Raw genomic sequence first — 24437 nt, forward strand, 5'->3', positions numbered from 1 at the left:
TTAGTCTGGCCCCAACCTGCCTTTCCAACCATTTCTCATACCACACCCCCTGAAGTACTCCATGCTTATGCTAAACTGGACTACTTAGTGCCTGCCCTGAACACATTCTGCCTCCACACCTTTGCTTGCAATGTTCACTAGACCTAGTATCTGCTTCCCCATCCTTCATCTTTTGACAGCCTACTATTCTTCCATTATCCCAGTCATTTGAACTTCCTTCAATCTGACCTTGACTATTCTATGAAACTTTCCCTGATTCCCTTTGGCTAGAACTGACCTCTTTCTCATTAGATCTCAGCATGTAGTAATTTGATTTTTTTAAATCGGTGTACCCATCCTCACCTGTACTGTACCGTGAGGACAGAAATGGTATCTTTATTTTTGTATTTCCACTAGCACAGTGACTCAGCCATAGCAAGAACTTCATATATATTTGTTCAGGGAATCCCACCTTCTCTTAGTAGCCACTAGTCCTGTCATTCTTTAATCTGTCCAACTTATTTTTGAATCTACTTCTATTTCCTGGCACTGTCACCCTTTGGGGTAACGATTTCTGCAAGCTTGTCATTCCTGGGCAACGTTTAGCTTCCTTTTATTTCCCCTGAACTTTTACTTGGATAACTTGGAGGGGCTGCGGGTGGGGAGTGATGCCTTGGCCTGGGATTTGGTGAATAAGTCCTCATTTTTAAGAATAAGTTTGGTAAATAAGTCTTCCCTTCAAGCTCCTTGTGTTCCAGGTGGCCTTGGTCAAGCAACAATCTCTCTGAGTCTCAGTTTGCTCAAATCTGGAATGAGGGGGTGGACCAAATGATCTCTAAGACCCCTTCTAGCTCTGACAATCTCTGATCCCTCCCCATGCTTTTATAATTGTCATTCATGTAGTCTTTTGACTTTAGCTGCTCTCTGGACTCTGGCCCATTTCTTTTTATCTCCCTAGGAGGCAACATTTCCTATCTTTTCCCGTTCCTCATTATTTGATTTGCCCTTCCCTAAGGAAAGGATGAGGATTTCTATCTTTATAATAATGTTCTTGATGATTAACATGTCGGGTTAACATCATTAAGGAGCAATTTACAGTAATTTTTAGACTCCCTTTTCTGCATCATAGTACTTCAGATTAGCCTTTAATTTTGTGTGTGTGTGTGTATATGTATATATATATATATATATACATACATATACACACAAATTTTGATTATTTTTTAGAAATATATTGTCTTGTACTTGCCCATGTTAAAAATCTCTGCTATCTTTCAGCATGCTTGCACAGTCTTGTAAGACTTTTACCTCTCTTTCCTGTCTGTAAACCACATAACATCTTCCCTTCCCCACTCCAACCCAATCCTATGGTGATTTGATTTCTTTACTATTCCTTAGATATGGACCCTTCCCAAAAGCTTTTCAAAAACTTTATCTAACATACACTGATTTCCCTTTAGCAACATAGGTATTTGCCCTCTCAAAAGTTCTCCAAAAAATGGACACAGTTTCCTCCTTATAGATACCACACTGTTATTTCCCTAATACTTTATTTTGAAATACTCAATGATCTTCTCTTTTTTTTATAGACTAGGTCAGCTTTCATTGTCTGGACATGAGACCAATCTCAATTCTCCAAATTTCTTTGAGACTTTCTTATGAATGGGTGATATTTTAGAGTACTTCCATTTAGAATCATAGGACAGAGCTGGAAGAACTATAGAGATCATTTTGTCCAACCTTCTTATTTTGCAAGGAAGGAAATTGAGACCCACACAGATGAAGCTGGTGCACACAGGTCTTCGAATCCTGCCTCCAGGTCCAGTGTTCTTTCCCCATTTGAAATGTACCTGCCAATATATAGAATCTCAGAGCTGGAAGGGGATCTAGTCAAACCTTTGTCTGAACAGGAGTGCCTTCTATAGCATCTCTGACATCTGACAGCCACCTAGCCTTCCCTTGAACATCTCCAGTGATGATGAAATCTTTTTCTTTTCAGATAGCTCATTCCATTTTTGGATGACTGTAATTGATAAAAGGGTTTTTCCTTATGTTAAACCAAAATCTACCTCTCTATAGTTTTATTCATCTTTCCTGGTTCTGCTTTCTGGGGCCAGATGAATCGAAACCCTCTTCTATATAATAGCCCTTCAGATACTTAGAGATAAATAGCATTGTCCTTCCTAAGTCTTCTGTTCTCCAGGCAAAGCATACCCCATTCCTAAGGTTGACGGTGCTCTTTTGTCCTCTCACCACCCTCTCTTTCCATGGACCTACTTGGGATTTTGTACTCTGACACAGTAACTCTTTAAAATTATATAGTTTACATTTTGGCCAAGACAACTTAGTAAGACATGCCACAAAGCTCTGGAAATTTCTCTGTATTTATTTTGTCATCTTGACTGAGAATGTTTTAAGTTTTGAACACCATTTGACTTAGTGCATCCTACCCACCTGATTTTGGGGACAGTTTAGGAATGGAAAATCATCCTACTGTCCCCTTTGCCTCTAAGTCATCCAAAGATCCTTCTGATTCCCTAGCTTGCTTCCTCTGTTAGACTTTGTAGTCTGGGGTCACTGTGAGTCAAAGATCATCTTTCTGCCACCAAGTCTTCTACATGCCAGCTACACAAAGACTCTTACCTACTGCCAAGTGTACTGTTTCACCTGGTGTATCATGGCAGTTCCTAGAATTAGTATAGACTGCTACTGTATGTTTCTGTTTTCTGGCTTGGCCCTATGGATTTGACATCCAGTTTGATGGACTACCTCTCTTATCCTTTCCATTTAGCTTAAGAATGCAATGGACTTTCTTGTAGACCTTTCCAATACTGAGCCTCAAGTTCAGCACTAAACAATAGGGTTTTTCCCATTGTTTATTAATCTCCACACTTATCAACTACCTTTTTCATATTTTGTGTAAGAAAGCAGGCTGGTAACTTTTTGATCCAGGTGGAGACCATATTTCCTGGATATGTTCTGCCTTTCTCCAAAGGTGGTACAGCCTCTGACTAAACAAAAACACTGTCTCCTTATAACACTTATTTCATCTATGTAGTGAGACTGAATGTATATAATGCACCTCCTCACCCTGAGAATCTTCACTAAGTGGAAAATTCCATTTTTCCTTCTCTGGTCTTGCTACTGACTTAACTGCTCGGTGACTTTAAGCCAATAACCATCCCTGGACTTTCACCTATAAAATGAAGGAATTGGACTAAGGAGCCTTAAATGACCAGACTATTAGATTACAGAATCTAGAGATACAAAGGACCCTTAGTTCAACTCTTTCACTTTATAAATGAGGACGCCTAGAACAGTGAGATGACTCACCTAAGGTCATGCCTGGTAGTTAGGAGCAGAAGTGAGATTTGAACACAGACCTCCTGGTTCCATATTCAACAATCCAATCCACTAAGTATTCATTAAGTAAGTATTGTGTACAAGACACTGTGCCAAGTGTTGTGATACAAAGACCAAATGAAAATTCATCCCTGAAAGGAGCTTATTTCCAAAGCACCACTCAGACTTCATACTATACTACACTTCCTGTGATTCTGTATTTCTCTTATATTTTCCTTGTAGTTGCCTATAAAGTCCCTAGACAATTCTCACCCTCTCCCTAACCCTCTTGTGCAATCACTTCCCCTCATTTACCTCCTCCTTGCCTCCTCTCCCCGTCACGTATGCACAGATGGAATTTATTTATCCAGGTCAGAATTGTGGGCTTTTCCCTTGGGCAGCAAGTATATGTTGTTTCAGGAGTTGATGACCTTTGAAGATGTAGCTGTGTATTTTACAAAGAAGGAATGGAAGCAGCTGACCCCTGATCAAAGACACCTCTATAGAGATGTGATGCTGGAGAATTATGGGAATATGGTCTCTCTGGGTAAGACTTGTTGTCCCCATCATGATAAATAGTAATCCTCTAGAGCAGGAACTTTTAACCTGGGATTTGTGAACTTTTTAAAAAATATTCTGACAACTATTAAATATAATTAGTTACCTTTACTAGCATTTTATGCTTTTAAAACATTCTGAGAATGGGTTCGTAGGCTCCACTGGACTGCCAGAGGGGTTCATGGCACAAAAAAGATTAAGAGCACATGCCCAGAAGCCTCTTGGCTTTGAATTCTATGACCTCTGGAAAGTTTGGCTTGGTTGTGACTTGAGAATAGAACCTTCCTCATCCATTTTGGGCCCAGAGATAGCCTGTTTTTGTTTTCTGTCTTTAAAAGACAAAGGAAGAAATAGCTTTCTTGGGCTTTTCCCAATACAACCACTTTTCCCGTTGTTAAACTCCTTGTTAGACATTATGCCTTAGACCTTATAGATTCTTCCTGTATTAGTATAACCGTGGCCCTTCTTTGACTCATAGCTTTCCAACCTCAAGCAGGAGGAAAACAAATAAACTCACTGTTCTTCTATGCCTAGATTGCTCCTTTCCTAATAGCATATTCTTATCCCAATCTCTGGGAACATGTTTACTTAAGAGACTCCTCCCACCTTCTCCCTTATTTCCCATAAATAAAGAGGCTGGAGACCTTGTTCCTTCTAAGCTAGAGGCCTGAAACTTACCACTTTGTGCTGCAAAACTGCAGAGTATGGCGCAACCAAATTCAGATGTAATTGGGAAATGTTTAACATAATAAATAAAAATATAATACAACATAGATTATGTGAATTTGTGGTTTTCTATGTCAATATTTGGCCAAGAGATCTGGTTCTATTTGCCTTTGACGCCACTAATGTGCCCCATGCAACCTCTGAGCATATCTTTTTTTTGTCCTCAGTGAATTATAATAATAACAGCTGATGTTTATATAGTACTTTGGTTTACAAACGGAATTTTACCTGAATTACCTTATTTAATCCTTCTAGCAACCTAGTGAGGTACAGATATTTCAGGTATCATTTTGTCCATTTTATAGATGAAAAAAATAGCCTCCAGAGGTTAAGTGATTTGCCCAAAGTCACACAGCTACTAATAGCAGAGCCAGGAGTCAGCTCCTAAATCTTGAACTCTTACTACTATACCGTATTGCCAGTTATTGACAATAGAGTATGAATATGTTGGGTTGGTTCTCTGGAGCATACTTGAATATAGTTAAACCTTTTTCATTATTGAATGAAAGGCTCCATCTCCTGAAATAGGAATTTCAGACTTAAGAGGTTGATATTTGGGGGAAGGTCTTGCTGTTTTACCCCTAAATCTCTATACCACTGGTAGTCATGCTTCAGTTTTTTGGCAGGTTTGGGTTGGGGGAAGAAGGGGAGGTTGGCGTTTTTTTGCCAGGGGATAGTAATAAATCACAGTCTGCTGTAACATATTTTAGTTATAAATAGATAAGTATTATAGCATGATACATAGTATATACATGAAGAATAAGAATGAAGAGTTTGACTCACATAGCTGCTGGGAGTCTAGCTCAGCTTCCTATCTCAGCTTCCAAAATGTTCCAGCCTAGGTGGGGCCCTTCTGGATTTGTGGCCAGATAAGAGTTTGCCAGGATTGGATCCTGGGGCCAGACCCTAACCCTAAATGCACCCTTGGAAAAGAAGAGATCTAGGACTACAGCTCCTAGATGAGTCAAAGTTCTATCCTAAGAAAACAAAGAAACAGGATGGGATCTAGGCCTCGGGAGAAATTAGAGGTTTCAGATAATTATTCTTTATCTTTTTGTGTCTATGTCCCATTTTCCTAATTAGGCTATAATTTTCTTGAGGGCAAGGACCATATCTTTCATATATTTGCATTAACTTATCACAATTTCTAAGAGTTGGAAGGAACCTCAGATTGTCTAATCCAGCCAGCCCTGAACAAGAGAGATAAAGACTGGACCTGTGATTTCATTGGTATGAGGAACTCCAAGGTGAGAAAACTCTTTTTAACAGAGCAAGTCAGTGCCTTCTCTGCAGCTTATAGTCTTGGAGAGTTGCCTAGATCACCAAGAAATTAAGTGACTTGCCCAGGGTCCCACAACCAGAGGTGACACTTGAACACAGATCTGGCTTCCAGTTCTCTATCTATGTCATGTACCACTCGACCAAATAAGAGTCTTCTCTCATACATTCTTCATCATGGTCATCGAGCTTCTGCTTCAAGACCTTTGGTGACATGAGACTCACTAACTCCTAAGATAGCTCTCATTCATTGTCATTTGAGTTGGATGATTACCCATGGTTTTTGTATCTTCAAAATCTTGGAGAGAACCTGGTTTAGTCTGAGCCCCAGGACTGCTTTGAATTCTTCAGCACAAAGCTACACATGCTATTTCTTTTTCCTACAAGTAGGAGTTCCAGTCCACAAACCTGATGTGATCTCTCAGCTGGAACACGGGGAAGAGCCATGGGTCCTGAATCTGCAGGAAGCCAGTGAAAGAGAGGAGACCATGAGATACCTCAGCATAGGTGAGGGAAGACAGTACTAAATAAGCAGTGGGAGAGGTCATTGGTTTTTTTTAATGTAAACTTTCTTCTGCATAGGATACACCATTTGAAGAAGGCTCCATAAGGAGAAGGGGACTGTGAATGGAAGTTTATTGAGAAGCAGGAAAGGCAGCAGAGAATATAAGTTATTCTGTGGGAAGGAACAATTGAAAAGATCCAGAATATCCTGGGGGAAGAATTTTTACCACACAATGATTTATAGAAACATAGGGTCTTAAATTTGAAAGGAATTTTAAAGGTCACATCATAAACCCTGTCCCTCTCTAGTTCAGCTAGATTCCTAGGTATTGAAGTCCTGCACCTATCATGAATCCTCTCTCTAACATGCCCAAATGATGATCTTAGTCTCTGCTTGAACAAACATCTCCAGATAACTCACTATTTATCTTCATGAGAAGAAGAACCAGCTTCAAGTATTTAAATGGTTGACATGTAGAAAAGAGGTTAGTTTGTTCAGCTTAGTCCTAGAGGGCAGAAGGAGGAATGAATAGAAGACACAGGGAAGTAGCTGTAAGCTAAATGTAAGGAAAAACTTCCTGACACAGCTACCTTAAACTGATATAAACTAGCTATGGAGTTGCCCTTTATTAGAGGTCTTCAAGTAAAGTCTAGGTGACTTTTTGAGGAATGTTGTAAAAAGCATTTCTGTTCAGGTAGTAGTAGTAAGGAAGGAAATAAACACTTATTAAGTACTTACTATTTACCAAGCACCGTGAATATAAATAAAAGCTAAAAGGAAAACAGTCCCTGTCCTCCAGGAGCTTACATTCTAATGGGAGAAGACCACACACAAAAGGGAACTAAAAAGCAAGATGAGAAGGGGAGGTACCCATAGAGGGATGATTTTGAAGTCTAGAGGAAGTTAAGAACAGGGCAAGAAGGGGAATGAAGGCTCACTGGCCACAGTCCCTCCACAAAATGGAGGTTCTTGGAGAAATTCACCAATGGAAGAAGGGGGATGGACCTCATAAAGGGATATAGCAGATTGAGTAGGCCTCAGGGGTGGTAGGCTATTACTGGGTGAAAAGGCCACAAACACGCAGGGAAGTTCCAGGTTGTTCCACCAGTAGAGGGAACATGGTATTGAAGTAAAGAAGAAGAAAGGCAGGAGCATGGTTAGGGAGGAATGACCTCTGCAATCCCTTCCGTTTCTCACATTGGTTCATTCTGTAATTTTCCAAGGCCATTTCTGACGTTTTTTGGACTACTTTAATCGTCAGGACATTCTTACTCATGTTAAGATAATATGTATGTGTGGGATGAAAGACCCTCACCAATTAAAAGTTAATAAGGAACAATCTCAGGGTGGGAATAGAAATACATTTTATTCACTTCTCAAGAATTGGGCGACCTCTGCTAGCACAGAGCAGAACCAGCAAAGGAAGCGCTTTACAAGGGGCAAAGCACCCATAATTATACCTAACACAAGAGAATTCCCACCCACCTCTGACCCTTCTCACCGTTGGCTGGGAGGCGGGCTTACAATCTGAGCACAAAAACTAGACAAAGAACCGGGAAATCGAGGCACAGAAACTCTAATTCCCATTCCCTTGGTTAATGATTACAACTGAAGTGACATCTATAAATCTAAAGAAGGAGAATAGGATAAGGGGAGAGGGAGACCCTCTCCATTCTCTTACAGTACTTTTACAGTAAAGGAAAGCGGGTCATAGTGACCCTATTCTTACTGAGCAAATCTTTAAACCAGAACCAGAAGAAAGAACAAAAAGATTTACGGTAAACTTTCCCAGAGGCTGAGCCATCAGACTCTCACAGCCTCAGAATTTTTTTCTTCATTTCCCTATTTCTTGATTTTTAAACATTTCTTAGTAAAGATATATATTTATACATATCTTCCCTGTGAAGTCTTCACATTTTATTTACCTCACACATCTGCATCTAAGACTCGATCATCTAGGACTTTCAAGATTGGCAGGGAGAGAGGAAGAGAGAGCATGTTGGCAGTGGTTGAACAGATCACTAGAGACAGGCAGTGTGCAAGATGTAAGACTTGCATTGAGCAGGAAGTAATATAATCTTTTATAGCTGAGTAAACCAGGGCAGAGGTTAAATTATCAATTACACTAATCACACAACTAGTGTGTGGGGTGAGACCACCCACCAGCAATTAATTAAAAGAGTCTGAGGTGTCAAGGTAGAAACAGAAAACTTCTTTATTACCATCTTGAGAAAGGGCAGTAGGGAGAGGTGGCACCCAGAGGGCAGAACTTAGCTTTGTACCCTAACACAAACCACTCCCCCACCCCACCACTGACCTTTTACTCTCATTGATGGAGTCCAGGCTTACAATTTTGGGAGAAATCTAACCCAGGTACAAGGGACAAGGAAACACTCATTGAGCCAATAACAATTCTTAAGAACGCTTTTATCCTTATTTGGCGAGGACACAGTTCAGGTGATTTTAGTAACTGGAAACTTAGGCCTAGCTGTCAGAAGCCCTGAACCATGCTGGAAGGTCCCCACCCCCATTCATTCCACTCAACTCACAGAAAGGCTGAGATCTAGATTCCATGAGGGCTTCACCATCCCACTCAATAGTAAGTCCCCTTGGCAGGATCTGAATCCAAGTGTTCTAACATCGAGTCCAGTGTTCCTTCCAGTTCACCATTATATCTTTTAGGTGATGAGTGCCACAGAGCCAGGCAGAGGAACCATCTCTTTTTCTCATCTCTTTAGGTTCATTTTCCTGTTTACCACACAGCCCACCTCAACAGTCAACTTTTCAGCCCCTTCTGACCCCACTTCTCACACTTCATACTAGCTCATCTCTTGTTAACCCAATTTGGTCTTCCACTATTGCTAGCTCATCCTCTCAGTTCCTAGTTCATCTCCACTTCCTCTGCTCAGCCTGTTCTCCTGGTCAAACTCCACCCTCCCTGTAGTTGGCTGCTGAAAAGCACAGTGTAGCAACACTGTTGTTGGCAGATGGAATCACTGGCTGGTACATGAGCTCCACTTTCTAGAAAGTTAGAAAACTGGCAGAACCAGTGAGCAAGTGAATCCCTCTCCTTTCCAATGCTGAACAGCTTGACAGGCCTTTTTATTTGAGACCAGCTTTTTAAATCAATCTCTCCACAGTTAGCTTTCTTACAGGGAGAGAAAAGAAACTTAGTTTTGCTGTAGCTAGAGAATAGCTAATTATAAAGTAGCACCTAAAGTGGCTTTCCTAGCTTGTGCCCATGTTAGCCTCTGGGTGGGCCACTTCATACTGTCTCTTCTCCTCCTTCCTTATCTAACCTGAGGTCCTGTGCCTTTCATCTGTTCTCTCAAGATTGAGAACTATCAAAACTATGTATTTCAATCAAATTGCTATGGGGGGATAGGGGGAAGGCTCATCACTAAAATGATTTTCCTTTTTCCTCAGCTTATAGGACAAGTGATCTTTGAATTTGCCTTTTATTTTTTCAGATTGTGAGAACCAGAGTGAGAACAAGCAGTCATATGAAGAAGGCATTTCAAAAGAAATAAAATCACATGGAGCAGCACTGGCAATACCCTCAGATAATGTAACTCAAGGATCTAGTTTTGGACAGGCTTATGAATCTGAGGGAATTCTAAAGAGAAATCAAGAAAACTCCACAGTGGTGATTTTAAAGAAGTACTGTTACCAAGAGAGAGGTTTCAATAAATTGACTGTGATCTCAAAGAAAAATGTGATAGGAGGGAATGCCCAAGAGCTGAATAAACATAGGAGAAATTTAAGTTTGAATTCAAACTCTGTTTCTCACCCAAGACATACTGTAAGAGAGCGGACCCATAAATGTGACACATGTGGCAAAAGTTTCCAATATAATTCAGATCTTAATCTACATCAGAGAATTCATACTGGAGAAAAACCCCACAGATGCTGTGAATGTGGGAAAAATTTTAGTCGGAGCTCACACCTTAGGGAACATCAAAGAATTCATACTGGAGAGAAACCCTATAAGTGTAACAAATGTTTGAAAGCTTTTAGTTGTAGCTCCCACCTTATTCGACATCAGTTAATTCACAATAGAGAAAAACCCTATAAGTGTGATGAATGTGGTAAAGCTTTCAGTCTGAATTCACGACTTAGTCTGCATCAGAGAACTCACACTGGAGAGAAACCATTTAAATGTAATGAATGTGGGAAAGGCTTCATTCAGAGCTCACAGCTTATTCAACATCAGAGAATTCATACTGGAGAGAAACCTTATGGATGTGATGAATGTGGAAGAGCTTTTAGTCAAAGCTCACACCTTATTCAGCATCAGAGAATTCATACAGGAGAGAAACCTTATGCATGTGAAGAATGTGGGAAGACCTTTAGTCAGAGCTCACAACTTAAACTGCATCAGAGAATTCATACTGGAGAAAAACCTCACAAATGTAATGAGTGTGGGAAATCTTTTAGTCAGACTTCATTACTTATTCGACATAAGAGAATTCACACTGGAGAAAAACCTTATGAATGCCATGAATGTGGGAAAGCCTTTCGCCAGAGTTCAACCCTTGTTCAACATCAGGTAATTCATACTGGAGTAAAACCCTATAAATGTAACACGTGTGGCAAAGCTTTTGGTCGAAGTGCATACCTTATTGAACATCAAAAAACTCATCCTGCAGAAAAATCTCATCAAGATGATGACTATAGGAATACCTTAGATAGTTCAAACCTTATTGATCAGAGATTTCAAACTGAAAAGTCCCCCAAAATTAGTGAATGTGGGAAAGCCCGTAGTGAGGGCTCATTACCTGTTCAACACCAGAGAGTTCATACTGGAGAGAAACCTTATAAATGTAATGAATGTGGAAAAACCTTCAGTTGGTATACATATTTTATGAAACACCAAAGAAATCATATTGGGGGAAAATCTCAATATAGCAAGCATGAGAATGCTTCAAATATTTCAAGCCTTACTGAACACCAAAGAATTAACACTATGGATAAACCCCATAGATGTAATGAATGTGGGAAAAGTTTTAGTCAAAGCTCATTACTTATTCGGCATCAGAGAATTCACACTGGAGAAAAGCCCTATGAATGTCATGAATGTGGGAAAGCCTTCAGTCAGAGATCAACTCTTGTGCAGCATCAGATAATTCATACTGGAATAAAACCCTACAAGTGTCTTGAGTGTGAGAAAGCCTTCAGTAGGAGGGCATACCTTATCGAACATCAAAAATCTCATATTGGGGGAAATTCACGTCAATATACTGATTATACTAATACCTTAACTAGTTCAAATCATAGTGAAGATCAAATAATTTACACTGAAGAGATACATAAATGCAGTGAATGTGGTAAAGGTTTCAGTGAGAACTCATTACTTAATCAGCATCAAAGTGTTCATACTGGAGTGAAACCGTACAAATGTGATGAATGCGGAAAAGCCTTTACTTGGAGTTCACATCTTATTTTACACCAGAGAATTCATACTGGAGAGAAGCCCTATGAATGTCATGAATGTGGAAAAGCCTTCAGTCAGAGCTCTTTTCTTATTAGACACCAAAGAATTCACACTGGAGTGAGACCATACAAATGTAATGAGTGTGGCAAAGCTTTCAGTCAGAGTTCAACGCTTTTTCAACATCAGATTATTCATACTGGAGTGAAACCCTACAAATGTAATGAATGTGGTAAAGCTTTCAGTAGAAGTGCATACCTTATTGAACATCAAAGATCTCATATTGAGCAGAAATCCCATCAATATAATAGTGGGAATGCCTTAGATAAGTTAAGATTTGCTGAAAACCATAAAATTCATACTGGAGAGAAATCTCATGAATGTCATGAATGTGGAAAAGCCTTTACTCACAACTCAAGCCTTATTCAACATCAGAGAGTTCATAGTGGACAGAGACCATATGAATGTAATGAATGTGGAAAAGCCTTCAGTCGGAGTTCAACCCTCATTCACCATCAGCTAATTCATACTGGGGAGAAATTCTATGAATGTAATGAGTGTGGTAAAGGTTTCAGTAATAGTTCAAATTTGAGAAGACATCAGAGAATTCACTCTAGGATAGGAAAAACACTTCAGCACTTTACAGCCAAATAGCATCTCAGTGATCAGTTTGAAGTATACAGAACCTAGTATTTGTGGCAATCTAGGTATTTTTAATAAATCTCCTAAGAGGTAACTGCATATATTTTCCATTTAACCAAGGTTCTAAAGTTTTGCATCAATTTCCCAGCATCCTGTCTCTATTCTAACCAAACTGTCCTGTTTCCTCTGGACAAGCAGGGTTTGATTATTCGCACATTCAAACCTTTTTTTAATCTCTCTTCTTGGAATATCCATTCACATGCATCACCTTCAAAATATGAGCTCTTTCAGAAAGCTGCTTTATATTAAATTCAAGTCATATTTTTTATAATGTACTGTGTCTCCTCAGTGTGTTTTCAAATTGTAGCTGTGTTTCATTTATATTTTTTAATTTTTTCAAGGCATGTAATGATCAGTTTTGTTTTCTCAACTGAACTTTCAGCTACTTAAATATAAGGACTGTGTTTTCCAATTCTTTGATATGCAACCAAAGTTAGGATTGTGCTCTGCATATAATGGGAAGAATTATAAAATTTTAGTGCCAGAAGGGACCTTGAAGATCTAGTCAAAATTTCAAATTACACAGGAGGAAACAAGCCCAGAGAGGTTAAGTGATTTACCACAGCTAGCAAGTGACAAAGCAAAGCAAGCTCTCAGATCTAGGGTTTTCTGACTCCCAATCAATAGAACTATAGACTCAGAACAGGAAGAAACATTAGAGATGACCTAATCCAATTTACAAATAAGGAAATTGAGGTCTGAAAAGTTAAAGTTACAGTTAAAGAACTGTCCCTGGTTATACAGTTTGAACATAGTAGAACTGAAATTAGAAACCATACCTCTCAAATACTAGTTCAGTGCTATGGAGACAGTATGGTGCAATGTAAAGAAAATTGGTTTGGGCATCAAGAGAGAACACTCATTTGAATCCTGCCTCTGCCACTCAATTGACTGTGTCCTTGAATAAGTAATTTAAAATTCTCTGAGCCTCAGTTCCTCATCTGTAAAAATGAGAAGATTGGTCTCCAGGGGTGGGGAACCAGCAGCCTTGAGGCCACATGTAGACTCAAGGCTGCAGGTTTCCCACCCGTGCTCTAGATGATCCCAAGAGTCAAGAATCAGTCTGATCTGGTACAATCTATAGTAAAATTGTCTGCCATGATCAGCAAATAAGAAATCTTGAATAAATGAAGGTTCCAAATAATTGCTAACATTTTAACCATTTTTAGTGGAAGTGTTTTCAAAGTACACTATTAAATCTATTTTACTGCCTTGGCAAACTATGTAAAACATAATTTAACCTTTTCTAAAATGAGTGTATTTTTATGAGCATAATTTTGAATGGTGTCAGTGTAGATTTTCCTGAATATGGTGTGAGACATAGGGCTAGGAGATACCCTGTAACTTGCTTTCTTGGAAAAGTCTCTTGTCAGCTTACATTTTTATCAATTTCCTCTCAGAGAAGTAAAATGTGTCACCTCTAAGTGCATGTCTTTTTCCCTAAAAATTACTAATAATTCTTGAGTCCAAGTCAGTCTTTTCAGCTTCCAGAAAAACCTATTGTTAGTTCCCTTTGACTTTTTAACTGCTTTTTAACTGATTTTCATATCACTAACATAATTTACTTCACTCTACCTCCCTGTCAATTTCAATTTTCTCTTGCATTAAATATTTTGATGGAGTGCCCAGGAAGAGAATACATTACTATTTTAAGAACACAATTTCCTCTGGAGATAGAGCCTTACTTCAAAGCTGACAAATTCCTCATTGTCTCTTAAGGCCCTTCTGCAAATATAATACTAGACCATAATTTTCTACAACATTCAAACATTTACTTTCTGTGTGAGGAGCAATTTTGTTTCTGTTTTACATCAACACAAGCAACTTCAACAAATTTCCTAGGACCTAGAACATACCTGCAGAGTACTAGGAAGATAAATATAGTCCTTTCCATCACTTAATTCAACAGTAAGTGCCTACTGCTATATGCAGAGAAGTCTGTTCTTGGGGACATAAAAAGTTTATGTAAGACAAGTTCTCATGAAGATCATGGTCTGGTAGACAGGTGATAAAGATAAGAAAAAGGTAATTATAAGAGTGCAAAGTACTATATAAGAGGAGAGACAATAGGAACCTAGGAAGGCTTTCTGGATGAGTGGCTATTTGAATTTAGCAAAGGATCATAGGAATCAAAAGGTGACAATAGTGAAGTAAGGGTTTTTTCCTTTTTCCCCCTCAGAAGTAGGGAGGGGAGGTAAAGAAAAATGTCAATTAAAAAAAAGTAAAATGAAAATTACATTTTTTAAAAATGATGAAGGATATTACAGGCATAGGAAACAGTGAGAACAGGAACCAAGGCAAGAAAATATAAGATGAAGTAGGAGGTAGAGAGTAGTTCAAGCTGGACAAAATACAAAGTACAGAAAGAGGCTTTAATAAGAGTGAAGGCTGAAAAATGTGGCCCAAGATTATGGAGGTCCTTGAATGCCAGGAAAAGGAGATTAAACTTTACTCAGTAGGCCTCTAAAGATTTTTAAGAATGGAAATTCATGCATAAGATTATTCTTAGTTGGTTGGTTGTTGTCCTTTATTCTCGAAGAGGACCAAAATGACATCACTATGTTGGGGTCAATGTACAATGTATCCAACTGTTACTGATCAGACCAATACAAGCTAGACTCTACCAGGGGGCAGGCACAAAAAGTCCATATGAACATTTGGAATGGAGAGATCTCTAAATTTACATATCTCATGGTTCTTTTGAGCTACTGCAATTCTGTTTTGTTCATAGAGAATAGCACTTTCTTTGATGCAGGCATGCCATGCTGGGCAGTACTGTGCCAGTGTCTCCCATGTCTCACAATCAATTCCAGAGTTCTTCAGAGAGACCTTGAGAGTGTCCTTGTATTGCTTCTTCTGACCACCATGTGAATACTGGCCTTATGTGAGTTCTCTGTAAAATAGTCTTTTAGGCAAACACACATTTGGCATTTAAATAACATGGCCAGCCCACTGGAGTTGCACTCTCCGCAGTAGAACTGGAAAGCTTGGCAGGTCAGCTCCACAAAGCACCTCAGTGTCTATTACCTTATTCTGCTAGGTGATCTTCAGAGTATTCCTAAAACAATTCAAATGCAAACAATTCCGTTTCCTGGCAAGGCACTGGTATACTGTCCAGGTTTCACAGATGTGCAACCATGAGGTCAGCACAAGACCTCTGTAGACCTTCAGTTTGGTAGGCAATCTAATATCTCTTCTCTCTCACACTGTCCTTCAGAGCTTCCCAAATGCTGAGTTAGCCCAGGTAGTGCATGTGTCAACCTCATCATCTATGTGGACATCCTTGGAAAGTATACTGCCATGATAAGTGAACTTATCCGCAGCATTCAAAATTTCTCCATTTATTGTAACCAATGGTTCCATATGGATAGTATGGTGTATCAGGAGGGCAGAGTTTATAATCTCAAAGAGGATCATAAACATGTCTGAAAGGTTCGGAACCGCCGGATATAAGAAACTCTCAAAGTAGAAGGCAGAAGAATCAAAACATTTATTTAGGCTCCACAGTAACCAACCCATGAACCAGAAGCCCCATTTTGATATGTTGATCAAAATCTTCCAGGCCCAATAAGTACGCCTTGCAAGAGTAACCAGGAGGCTACAGAGAAGCATGATTGCGTAAAGCAAAATCATGCTTCCCCCTCGATGGTAATAAGATTACCCACTGGCCTGAAGTCTTTGTTCAGCTTCCTCCCGTAGATCAGCTCTGCTACTGGCAGCTCCTGCCTCAGCTGTGCCTGTGGCTGAAACTGACGTAACTGTCGTAACTGCCTCTGTAACTGCCTCTGGCTCCAACTGTCGCTGTAACTGTCGCTGTAATGGCCTGAAGTCTTTGTTCAGCTTTCTCCCGTAGGTTAGCTCTGCTACTGGCAGCTCCTGCTTCAGCTGTGGCTGTAACTGTGGCTGTAACTGACGTAACTGTCGTAACTGCCTCTGTAACTGTCGTTGTAACTGTCGCTGGCTCCAACCGGAAAAGGAAGAGAGAATCTTCAAGCTGTCCTCTCCCCTCTTATAGGGTTTTTGACATCATCAAGCTCCGCCCAAATGACCAGGGCCGATTGGTTCCTGAGTTGGCCCCTCCCCCTAGCATAGCCGTTAACACCTCCCCTCAGCCAGCCCCATGACTCCTCACACAGGAAGTTGTCTGCTTCCCGGCATGCTCCCCGGGCCTCCTGCCCCAGAAGAGCAAGCCACAGTGTCCAGAGGCTCAATGAGGCAAGCTGAGTCATTCAAAGAAAACAAAGGCCATTCTGGTTACACTCCACCCCTTGTTATAGGATACATAATCTAATCAGCCATGTATCCTAGAACATACATTGTGATCCAATTACAAAGGAAACTAAAACATATCATTCATTATAAAGCAAAACATATCATTTGGTGACATTCCTAAATATTGGTTTACGATTCAAATGTGATCCACCCCTAGGTCCCAGCAAGATAATCTCTTCAATCAATCATCCCCAAAATAATTATTAATAATTCAAATGTCCACCCCTAAATCCTTGTATCCATTACATAGGATCAATAATATCATAACAATAAAACAACACAGCAAGGATAACACAAAATAAGTAAACAGAACACTATCATCATTTCCACCCCCCTTGAACGATTGGGGCTCAAAATCTTGGGGTGAGGGGTGAAGGTCTCATTTTCCATAGCTTCTTCATGCTGAAATTGGATGTAGAGATGGCCCTGCCCCCAAAAAGTCCCATTCCAGAGGTCATTTCTTTAACAAGCTGGCAGGAATTCCAAGAATGCTACATGCTTAGGCAGTCACCGGAAAGTGCAGGGTGCTTAAGCCTGAAGGAAACAAAACTAGCAACAAGGTTAGCCAAAACAAAGGACAAAAAGAATAGACAAGTATGGACTATAATTCTTCAAATAAAATCATCTCAAGTTTGGTTGAGATTTCAGTTATGCAAAGATCCAACATCAGAGCCAAACTCAGGTGGGAAATGTTTCTTTTCAAAAGGAACATAATGAGGAAGCCAAGAGGATCCCACCCTAGATATAGACTAAGATTGTCCTCCCAGCCTTTCCCCAAATGTACAAGTTTTCATCCGTTAATCACACAAGGTCACCTTCAGTCTGAGTGGCTTGTAGGCTTGCAGGAGCAGTTCTTATTTCCCTATCTCTCCTGTTATCAAGGCCTTTATCTCTGTACATTCTATATAATTCATTGGTTGGAATTCCATCTATCATTTCAAAACCTACCCCTGCTCTCAATAAAGCAGTAAACATTTCTTTCCTTGTTACTCTCCTTTGGCGCCAAGTTTGCTGGTTATTCACTCTTCTCTCTTGAGGAGATCTATCCCTTCCCCAGTCACCTAAGTCATATAACTGTAAAATCTTATTTATCACTGTTGTAAGACGGCTCCCTACTTCTCCAAGTAATAAATTCAAAATTAGTTGTTTATAAGCAGGGGGAGCTGTCCTAATTATTAAATTCCTATGAGGCAGTTCCATTGAATCATTGTAATATTTGTCTGCAGTTCCTGTCATAATGGCAGTCTTCATTACCTCCTCCTTTAGTCTCATGATACAATCTCTAAGTGAATACCAGGGTCTGTGCTCAGTGGGCCACATAGAATCAGTAGCATATCTCTTATTGCATCCCACAGCGGCTAATGCCAACAGAGTAGTCCTGCTATCACCATCTCCTTGCTGATGATGTTCCCTAAAAGCTTGTTGAACTAGAGGATCATGGCTGATACCTATGAATCTCATGCAGTCTGTCCCATCTACTGATATTCCACCGGCCCCTTGATCACTGAGTCTTACCATCCAAGATATCAATGGTTCTCCTATTCTTTGGCTGAATCTACTCAAAATATCTGTGACCTCTTGCGGTGAGAAATCTTCCTGAATTTCCCTTGTAACTGAATCTTCACCTCGGGTTTCTGTCTTCCTCCTTTGTATGGGTCGAGCACTTGTCTGATCATTTAACCATCTTCTATTCTCTGTGTAAGGCACATCCTGAACCCCAGTAGTGTTTTGTGCCTCAGCCCCTAACATTGTCTCATTCTCTCCCCACTCACTTCCTCTGCCACCATGGCTAGGACGAAGCAGGCAGTCAGGCTCTTTCTGGGCTGGGTTGAAATGCACTCTGGGCTTTTTTGGTCTCCTGTTGCTCTTAGCCACATTAATAGAAAAGTTCTCATTTGAGTCAGTTTGGTCTCCTGCTATCTGAGATTCCTCTTCTTCCTGTGGGGTAGGAGTGCCCCCATGTCTTTCACTTAATCTCAATCTTTCGTATACTAGCCGGTAGGCTGATAACACTATCCAGCTTTGCCTAGATAGTGATGCCCCTGACTGAATCCCAACTTCTCGTAAACACTTTTCCAAATCCCTAGGATCTCCTCTCCGTAGCCTTGGTTCCCAGTTTTCACAGGGTCCAGCTTTTTTAGCCAATTCTTTTGCTAGGGAGGAATAAAATGGATCCTCCCATCCTGGGATATTCATCTCTTCCTCTGAAATTGTTCTGCTTCTAAATAGAGATCTTATACCTAGCGATCCTGTTCGTGACGCCAAATGTATCAGGAGGGCAGAGTTTATAATCTCAAAGAGGATCATAAACATGTCTGAAAGGTTCGGAACCGCCGGATATAAGAAACTCTCAAAGTAGAAGGCAGAAGAATCAAAACATTTATTTAGGCTCCACAGTAACCAACCCATGAACCAGAAGCCCCATTTTGATATGTTGATCAAAATCTTCCAGGCCCAATAAGTACGCCTTGCAAGAGTAACCAGGAGGCTACAGAGAAGCATGATTGCGTAAAGCAAAATCATGCTTCCCCCTCGATGGTAATAAGATTACCCACTGGCCTGAAGTCTTTGTTCAGCTTCCTCCCGTAGATCAGCTCTGCTACTGGCAGCTCCTGCCTCAGCTGTGTCTGTGGCTGAAACTGACGTAACTGTCGTAACTGCCTCTGTAACTGCCTCTGGCTCCAACTGTCGCTGTAACTGTCGCTGTAATGGCCTGAAGTCTTTGTTCAGCTTTCTCCCGTAGGTTAGCTCTGCTACTGGCAGCTCCTGCTTCAGCTGTGGCTGTAACTGTGGCTGTAACTGACGTAACTGTCGTAACTGCCTCTGTAACTGTCGTTGTAACTGTCGCTGGCTCCAACCGGAAAAGGAAGAGAGAATCTTCAAGCTGTCCTCTCCCCTCTTATAGGGTTTTTGACATCATCAAGCTCCGCCCAAATGACCAGGGCCGATTGGTTCCTGAGTTGGCCCCTCCCCCTAGCATAGCCGTTAACACCTCCCCTCAGCCAGCCCCATGACTCCTCACACAGGAAGTTGTCTGCTTCCCGGCATGCTCCCCGGGCCTCCTGCCCCAGAAGAGCAAGCCACAGTGTCCAGAGGCTCAATGAGGCAAGCTGAGTCATTCAAAGAAAACAAAGGCCATTCTGGTTACATATGGTACCGGACAGCGAAGAACCTTTGTTTTCTTGGTGTTCTTTGTTAGACCAAAATTAGCACAAGCTGCAGAGGATTGATCCATAGTCTACTGCATCTCAACCTGAGAAGCTGCATTGACTGTATAATCATCTGTGCACACAAAGTCACACACACACACACAATATTCTAGCAGCACTACAAATGATAAATTGGAAGAACGAGAGAGAAACCTATTTGTTGAAGGAAACCTCATCTAGTCTACCTCTCCTCACTCACCTTACAGATGAAGAAATAGGCCTAAAAAGTTTAAGTATTTTACCTAACATCAAACAGATTATTTCAGAGGTAGATTTTGAAGCCAGGACCTATAGTTCCACAGCCAGTGTTCTTTCCACTTTGCCATAAGGCTACTGCAATAGTCCAAGTGGATGTTAACGAGTAGCCGTACTAAGGTATTAGTAGGGATAGAAGCGGCATTAAGTAAACTAAAACCAGAGAGTAGGCAGGTACAACACATAGATGGATATTTGAGGAGAAAGAGCTCACTTTCAGCTGGGGGAATAAAGGAAGTCTTAAAGGGAAGAATGGCATTTGAGCTGGGCCTTGAAGGAAGAGAATTTCAAAAGGCAGAGATGAGAGAAAAAAAATGTCCTGGGTGGTGCATAAAGAAAGGCAGAAGAGTGCAAGATGAAATCAGGGAACAAATATCTAGTAGTCCAGTTTTGCTAGAAAATAGAGCTGTGAAAGATAATTCTCTCTACTCTTTTTTCAGCACAAGCCTATCAGAAACAATTTGATTTATTAAATTAATTCTGATCTAAGCATTTTCTGATTAGAGGTTCTAAAACTGACAGTTTCTTCATATCATTAAAAAATGTAACATAAGCCATTTTGGAATGCATGCTAAGGATATAACAAGGTTTCAATACTTGGGCAACAAGGACTGAGGCTACTCTATGTGAATAGCCCATAGACTTCATACCATGACAAGATTAAGTCCATTAGATTTAGTCACTAAGCACATTTCTGAGTACCTACTATGTGCTCAATTTGGGGGGAAGAGAGGGTGTTGGGGAGGAATAGGGAATTAACAGAGAAAGTGAATTACAGGGCATAGAGGGAGGGAGAAAAAAATGAAAGTACATAGCAGACAAAAGAAAATTTAGAAGGAAATGTTGAGAATCAGGTTATGTTGCGGCAGGGTCATCTTGAAAGAATTCACATACTCAAACTGTCTCCAAGCCAAGTAAAGGCATTTGTTGTGGTTTTAAGGTTTTACACTGATAAGCAGGCTAAGTTCCTTAGAGGAGCTAGCAATTTCAGGAAGGTAAGATGGGCAATTGTACAGAGTATATGATGCTGATTACACAACAGAAAATATGAATAATATATGACTATTAAAAAGGCAGGAAAAGGTTTGTCAAGGGATTAGGCATTAGGGGAGGAGTCCTAGCCTCAGTGGAACCGTGCATGTGATTTCCCATAATGCATACAGAAAAACCCATGAGGGGCAGCATTTATGTATGATAACAATATTATAATAAGCCTTTCTACATCATAAGTTTACTTTAGGTTAGTTCTTGACTATTACTTTGCAGGTGCCATCTTAGGGAAAGCCCCTTCTATGATCTGGTGGTCAAGCCTCCTGGTGAACATCCTGATTGTGCTGCTTTCTGGTTGGCTAGCTATTATGGTCCTGTCCGAGGCTAAATGGCTGATGTGGTCAAGCAATGTCTGCTTTTCAGTGGGGCATGTGAGGAAGTTAGGGAATTGAGTCTGGAAGCTGGGGCTAGCTAGGAGTAGTGGTTATATTGAGTCAGTGGGCAGTGGCTGAAGCAGCATCTAGGATTCCATCAGAAGCACAGAAAAGCAGGGTAGCTTTGGAAACCATGTGTCTTATCATATAGTTTTTCAAAGTAAAATTGTAAAAGTAAACAGTGTGAAATGGAAATTCATGGTTTTTATTGAATCCTCTTATACTATTCTGTGTACATGGAAATGTTCTCTATCTTTGTCTTTTTCTATTGAAGTTCAAAATGAATTTAAAAAAACTTAATAATATAAAAAAGAGAGTAAATTGCAAAGAACAATAGACTTGAATTCAGAAGCCCAGGGTTTGAATGATGTCTCTATCATTTACTAGCTGTGTAATTTTGTTCAGATCACCATTTCTCAGTTCAGATCAAAAACTCCAGTTTGTTCAGTGGGAGCAATACCAGAGTTAGAGAATCAGATGAAATAGTGTATGTAAAGCATTTGTAAACCAAAAAGTGCTGTATAAATATCAGTGTAGGGTACTGCAAAAAAAAAAGTATTTTCTTTGCCCCATTTCTACTATGGAAGGAGCAGCTAAGTGGTGTAGTAAGGATAGAGCCCTAGATTTGAAGACCTTAATTCACTTATTAGCTATCTGACCCTAAGCAAGTCACTTAATATCTGTCAGGCTCAGTTTCCTTTTGTATAAAATGAAGCTAATAGCACCTACCTCATAATGAAGATCAAATAAGATAATATATGTAAAGCAGTTTGCAAACCTTAAAACATCTTATTAGTTAATATTAGAAAGTGGCAGCCAGGTGGCACAATGGATAGAGCACTGGGTCTGGAGTCAGGAAAACCTGAGTTTAAATCCTGCCTCAGACATTAACTGTGTGACCCTGGACAAGTCACTTAACCCTGCTTGCCTCAGTTCCTCATCTGTAAAATGACCCAGAGAAGAAAATGGCAAACCATTCTAATATCTTTGCCAAGAAAACCCTAAATGAGGTCACAGAATCAGAAATGACTAAATAATAACAAATTATTATAAAACAACCCTGTGAGGCAGGGACTATACATAACCCTGATTTTACAAATGACAGAATTGTGGCTTAGAACAGTTAAATCACTTGTCCATTATCATGTACAAGGTATTAGAGACAGGAGACTTCTGCATCGCATGAGAAAATAGATGGACAACTAGTCATTTTCTCTGATCTCCATGACTTCTCAAACCTCTCCAAAAGAGGAATTATGCACCAAAGATAAAGTAACTTCAGCAGTCTCCATGATTTGGGACACTCCGGATCCAAAAGAAGGTAAAACAACAACAAACTCATAAAGTGACTACTACACTGAGCTCCCTCAGCACCCCTCCCTCATATCCCCTTCTACAGTTATTAGCCAATCTACATGGGTTCACAACAAAACTATGCCCCATATACTCCAATTTCCCCTCCTTCTGTCCAGTGCAGTTGGTGATCCTGGCTCCAGACTGAGGAAGTTTCCTTGTTCCAGGACATATAGCCAGCCTGCCTTGGCAGGTCTTCAGACCACTGAAGCTTGCTGGGACCACACAGCCAGCAGTACAGCAAGCAGCATTCTATGCCTCAAAAAGGTCTCTGCAGGAGAGCCAGGAACATAGGGAATGAGACAGAACACATGTCTGGGCTGGAAATAGAACTCAACACCACATGTCACTCTACCTCCTCCTCCCAGAACCTTGGAGACCTAAACTACAAAAATCAACCCATAGCACCAGCATGACACCTCACTAAATTGCCACATGAGAACATAGAACCGAGGAACAGAGGTAGTGGGACAGGACATTGACATAAGACACAGTGTGTATGGGAAGGGCAGTGCCACACTCCACTAAGCCTGAGAGAACATTTTCAGCAGCCAGCTGGGGACAGCTCTATCTACCCAAAAGTCACTTGCAGGCTTGATGTAATGTAAATTACCCAGCATGGAAGAAGACTGAAATGCTTTGAGATTCCAGCCCCCAAGGAAATCACTATCAAAGAGGAATCAGAGTCAGAAAGTGAACAACGTGGAAAAGGGGGAACATGAAATTACAGAGATCTCAGGAAGAAGAAAACTCTAACATTAATAGCAGAAAGAAATACAGTTTCCAGATCTAGGAAAAAAGTTCAAACATAAATAAAAATAATGAGTAAAGAGCAAAAGAGAGAAAAATAGCTTGGGAAGCAAATGCACAGAAGTGAAGGACAATTTAGAAGAAGATAACCCCCCAAAATGTTCTAAATAGTTATCAATTAGAGAAATGTAAATTAAAACGACTTTGAGTTATTTTACATCTATCAGATTGGCTAAAATGATAGAACAGAGAAATGACAAATGTTGGAGGCGATGTGGAAAAAAGTTGGGATTTAAATACGTGGTGGAATTGTGAACTGATCCAACCACTTTGGAGAGTAGTGTGGAATTTTGCCCAATGAGTTACAAAACTGTGCATATCCTTTGACCCAGCAATACCAAGTCCCAAAGTGGTCAGGGAAAAAGGAAAAAGAACCTATATGTTCTAAAATATTTATAGCTGCTCTCTTTGTGGTGATAAAGAACTGGAAATTGAGGGGATGCCTGTCAGTCGGGGAATAGCTAAACAAGCTGTGGCACATGATTATGATGATATACTACTGTGCTGTAAGAAATGATTGAGCTGGTTGATTTTAGGAAAACATGGAAGGATTTAGACGAAGTGATGAAATGTGAAGTGAGCAGAACCAAGAG

General features: G+C 40.3%; 1 protein-coding gene across 1 annotated transcript; it reads left to right on the top strand.

Moving 5' to 3' along the window:
• The first annotated feature begins 3747 nt into the window (after positions 1–3747).
• On the top strand, positions 3748–12473 carry LOC118833757 (zinc finger protein 420-like). Its single transcript, XM_036741156.1, has 6 exons — positions 3748–3868; positions 6274–6390; positions 10249–10476; positions 10567–10716; positions 11722–12092; positions 12171–12473. The coding sequence occupies exons 1-6, from the start codon at positions 3748–3750 to the stop codon at positions 12471–12473; spliced, it is 1290 nt and encodes a 429-aa protein (XP_036597051.1).
• The last annotated feature ends 11964 nt before the right edge of the window (positions 12474–24437 follow it).

Source organism: Trichosurus vulpecula, chromosome 1, assembly GCF_011100635.1.
Source record: "Trichosurus vulpecula isolate mTriVul1 chromosome 1, mTriVul1.pri, whole genome shotgun sequence".
Taxonomy (NCBI): Eukaryota; Metazoa; Chordata; class Mammalia; order Diprotodontia; family Phalangeridae; genus Trichosurus; species Trichosurus vulpecula.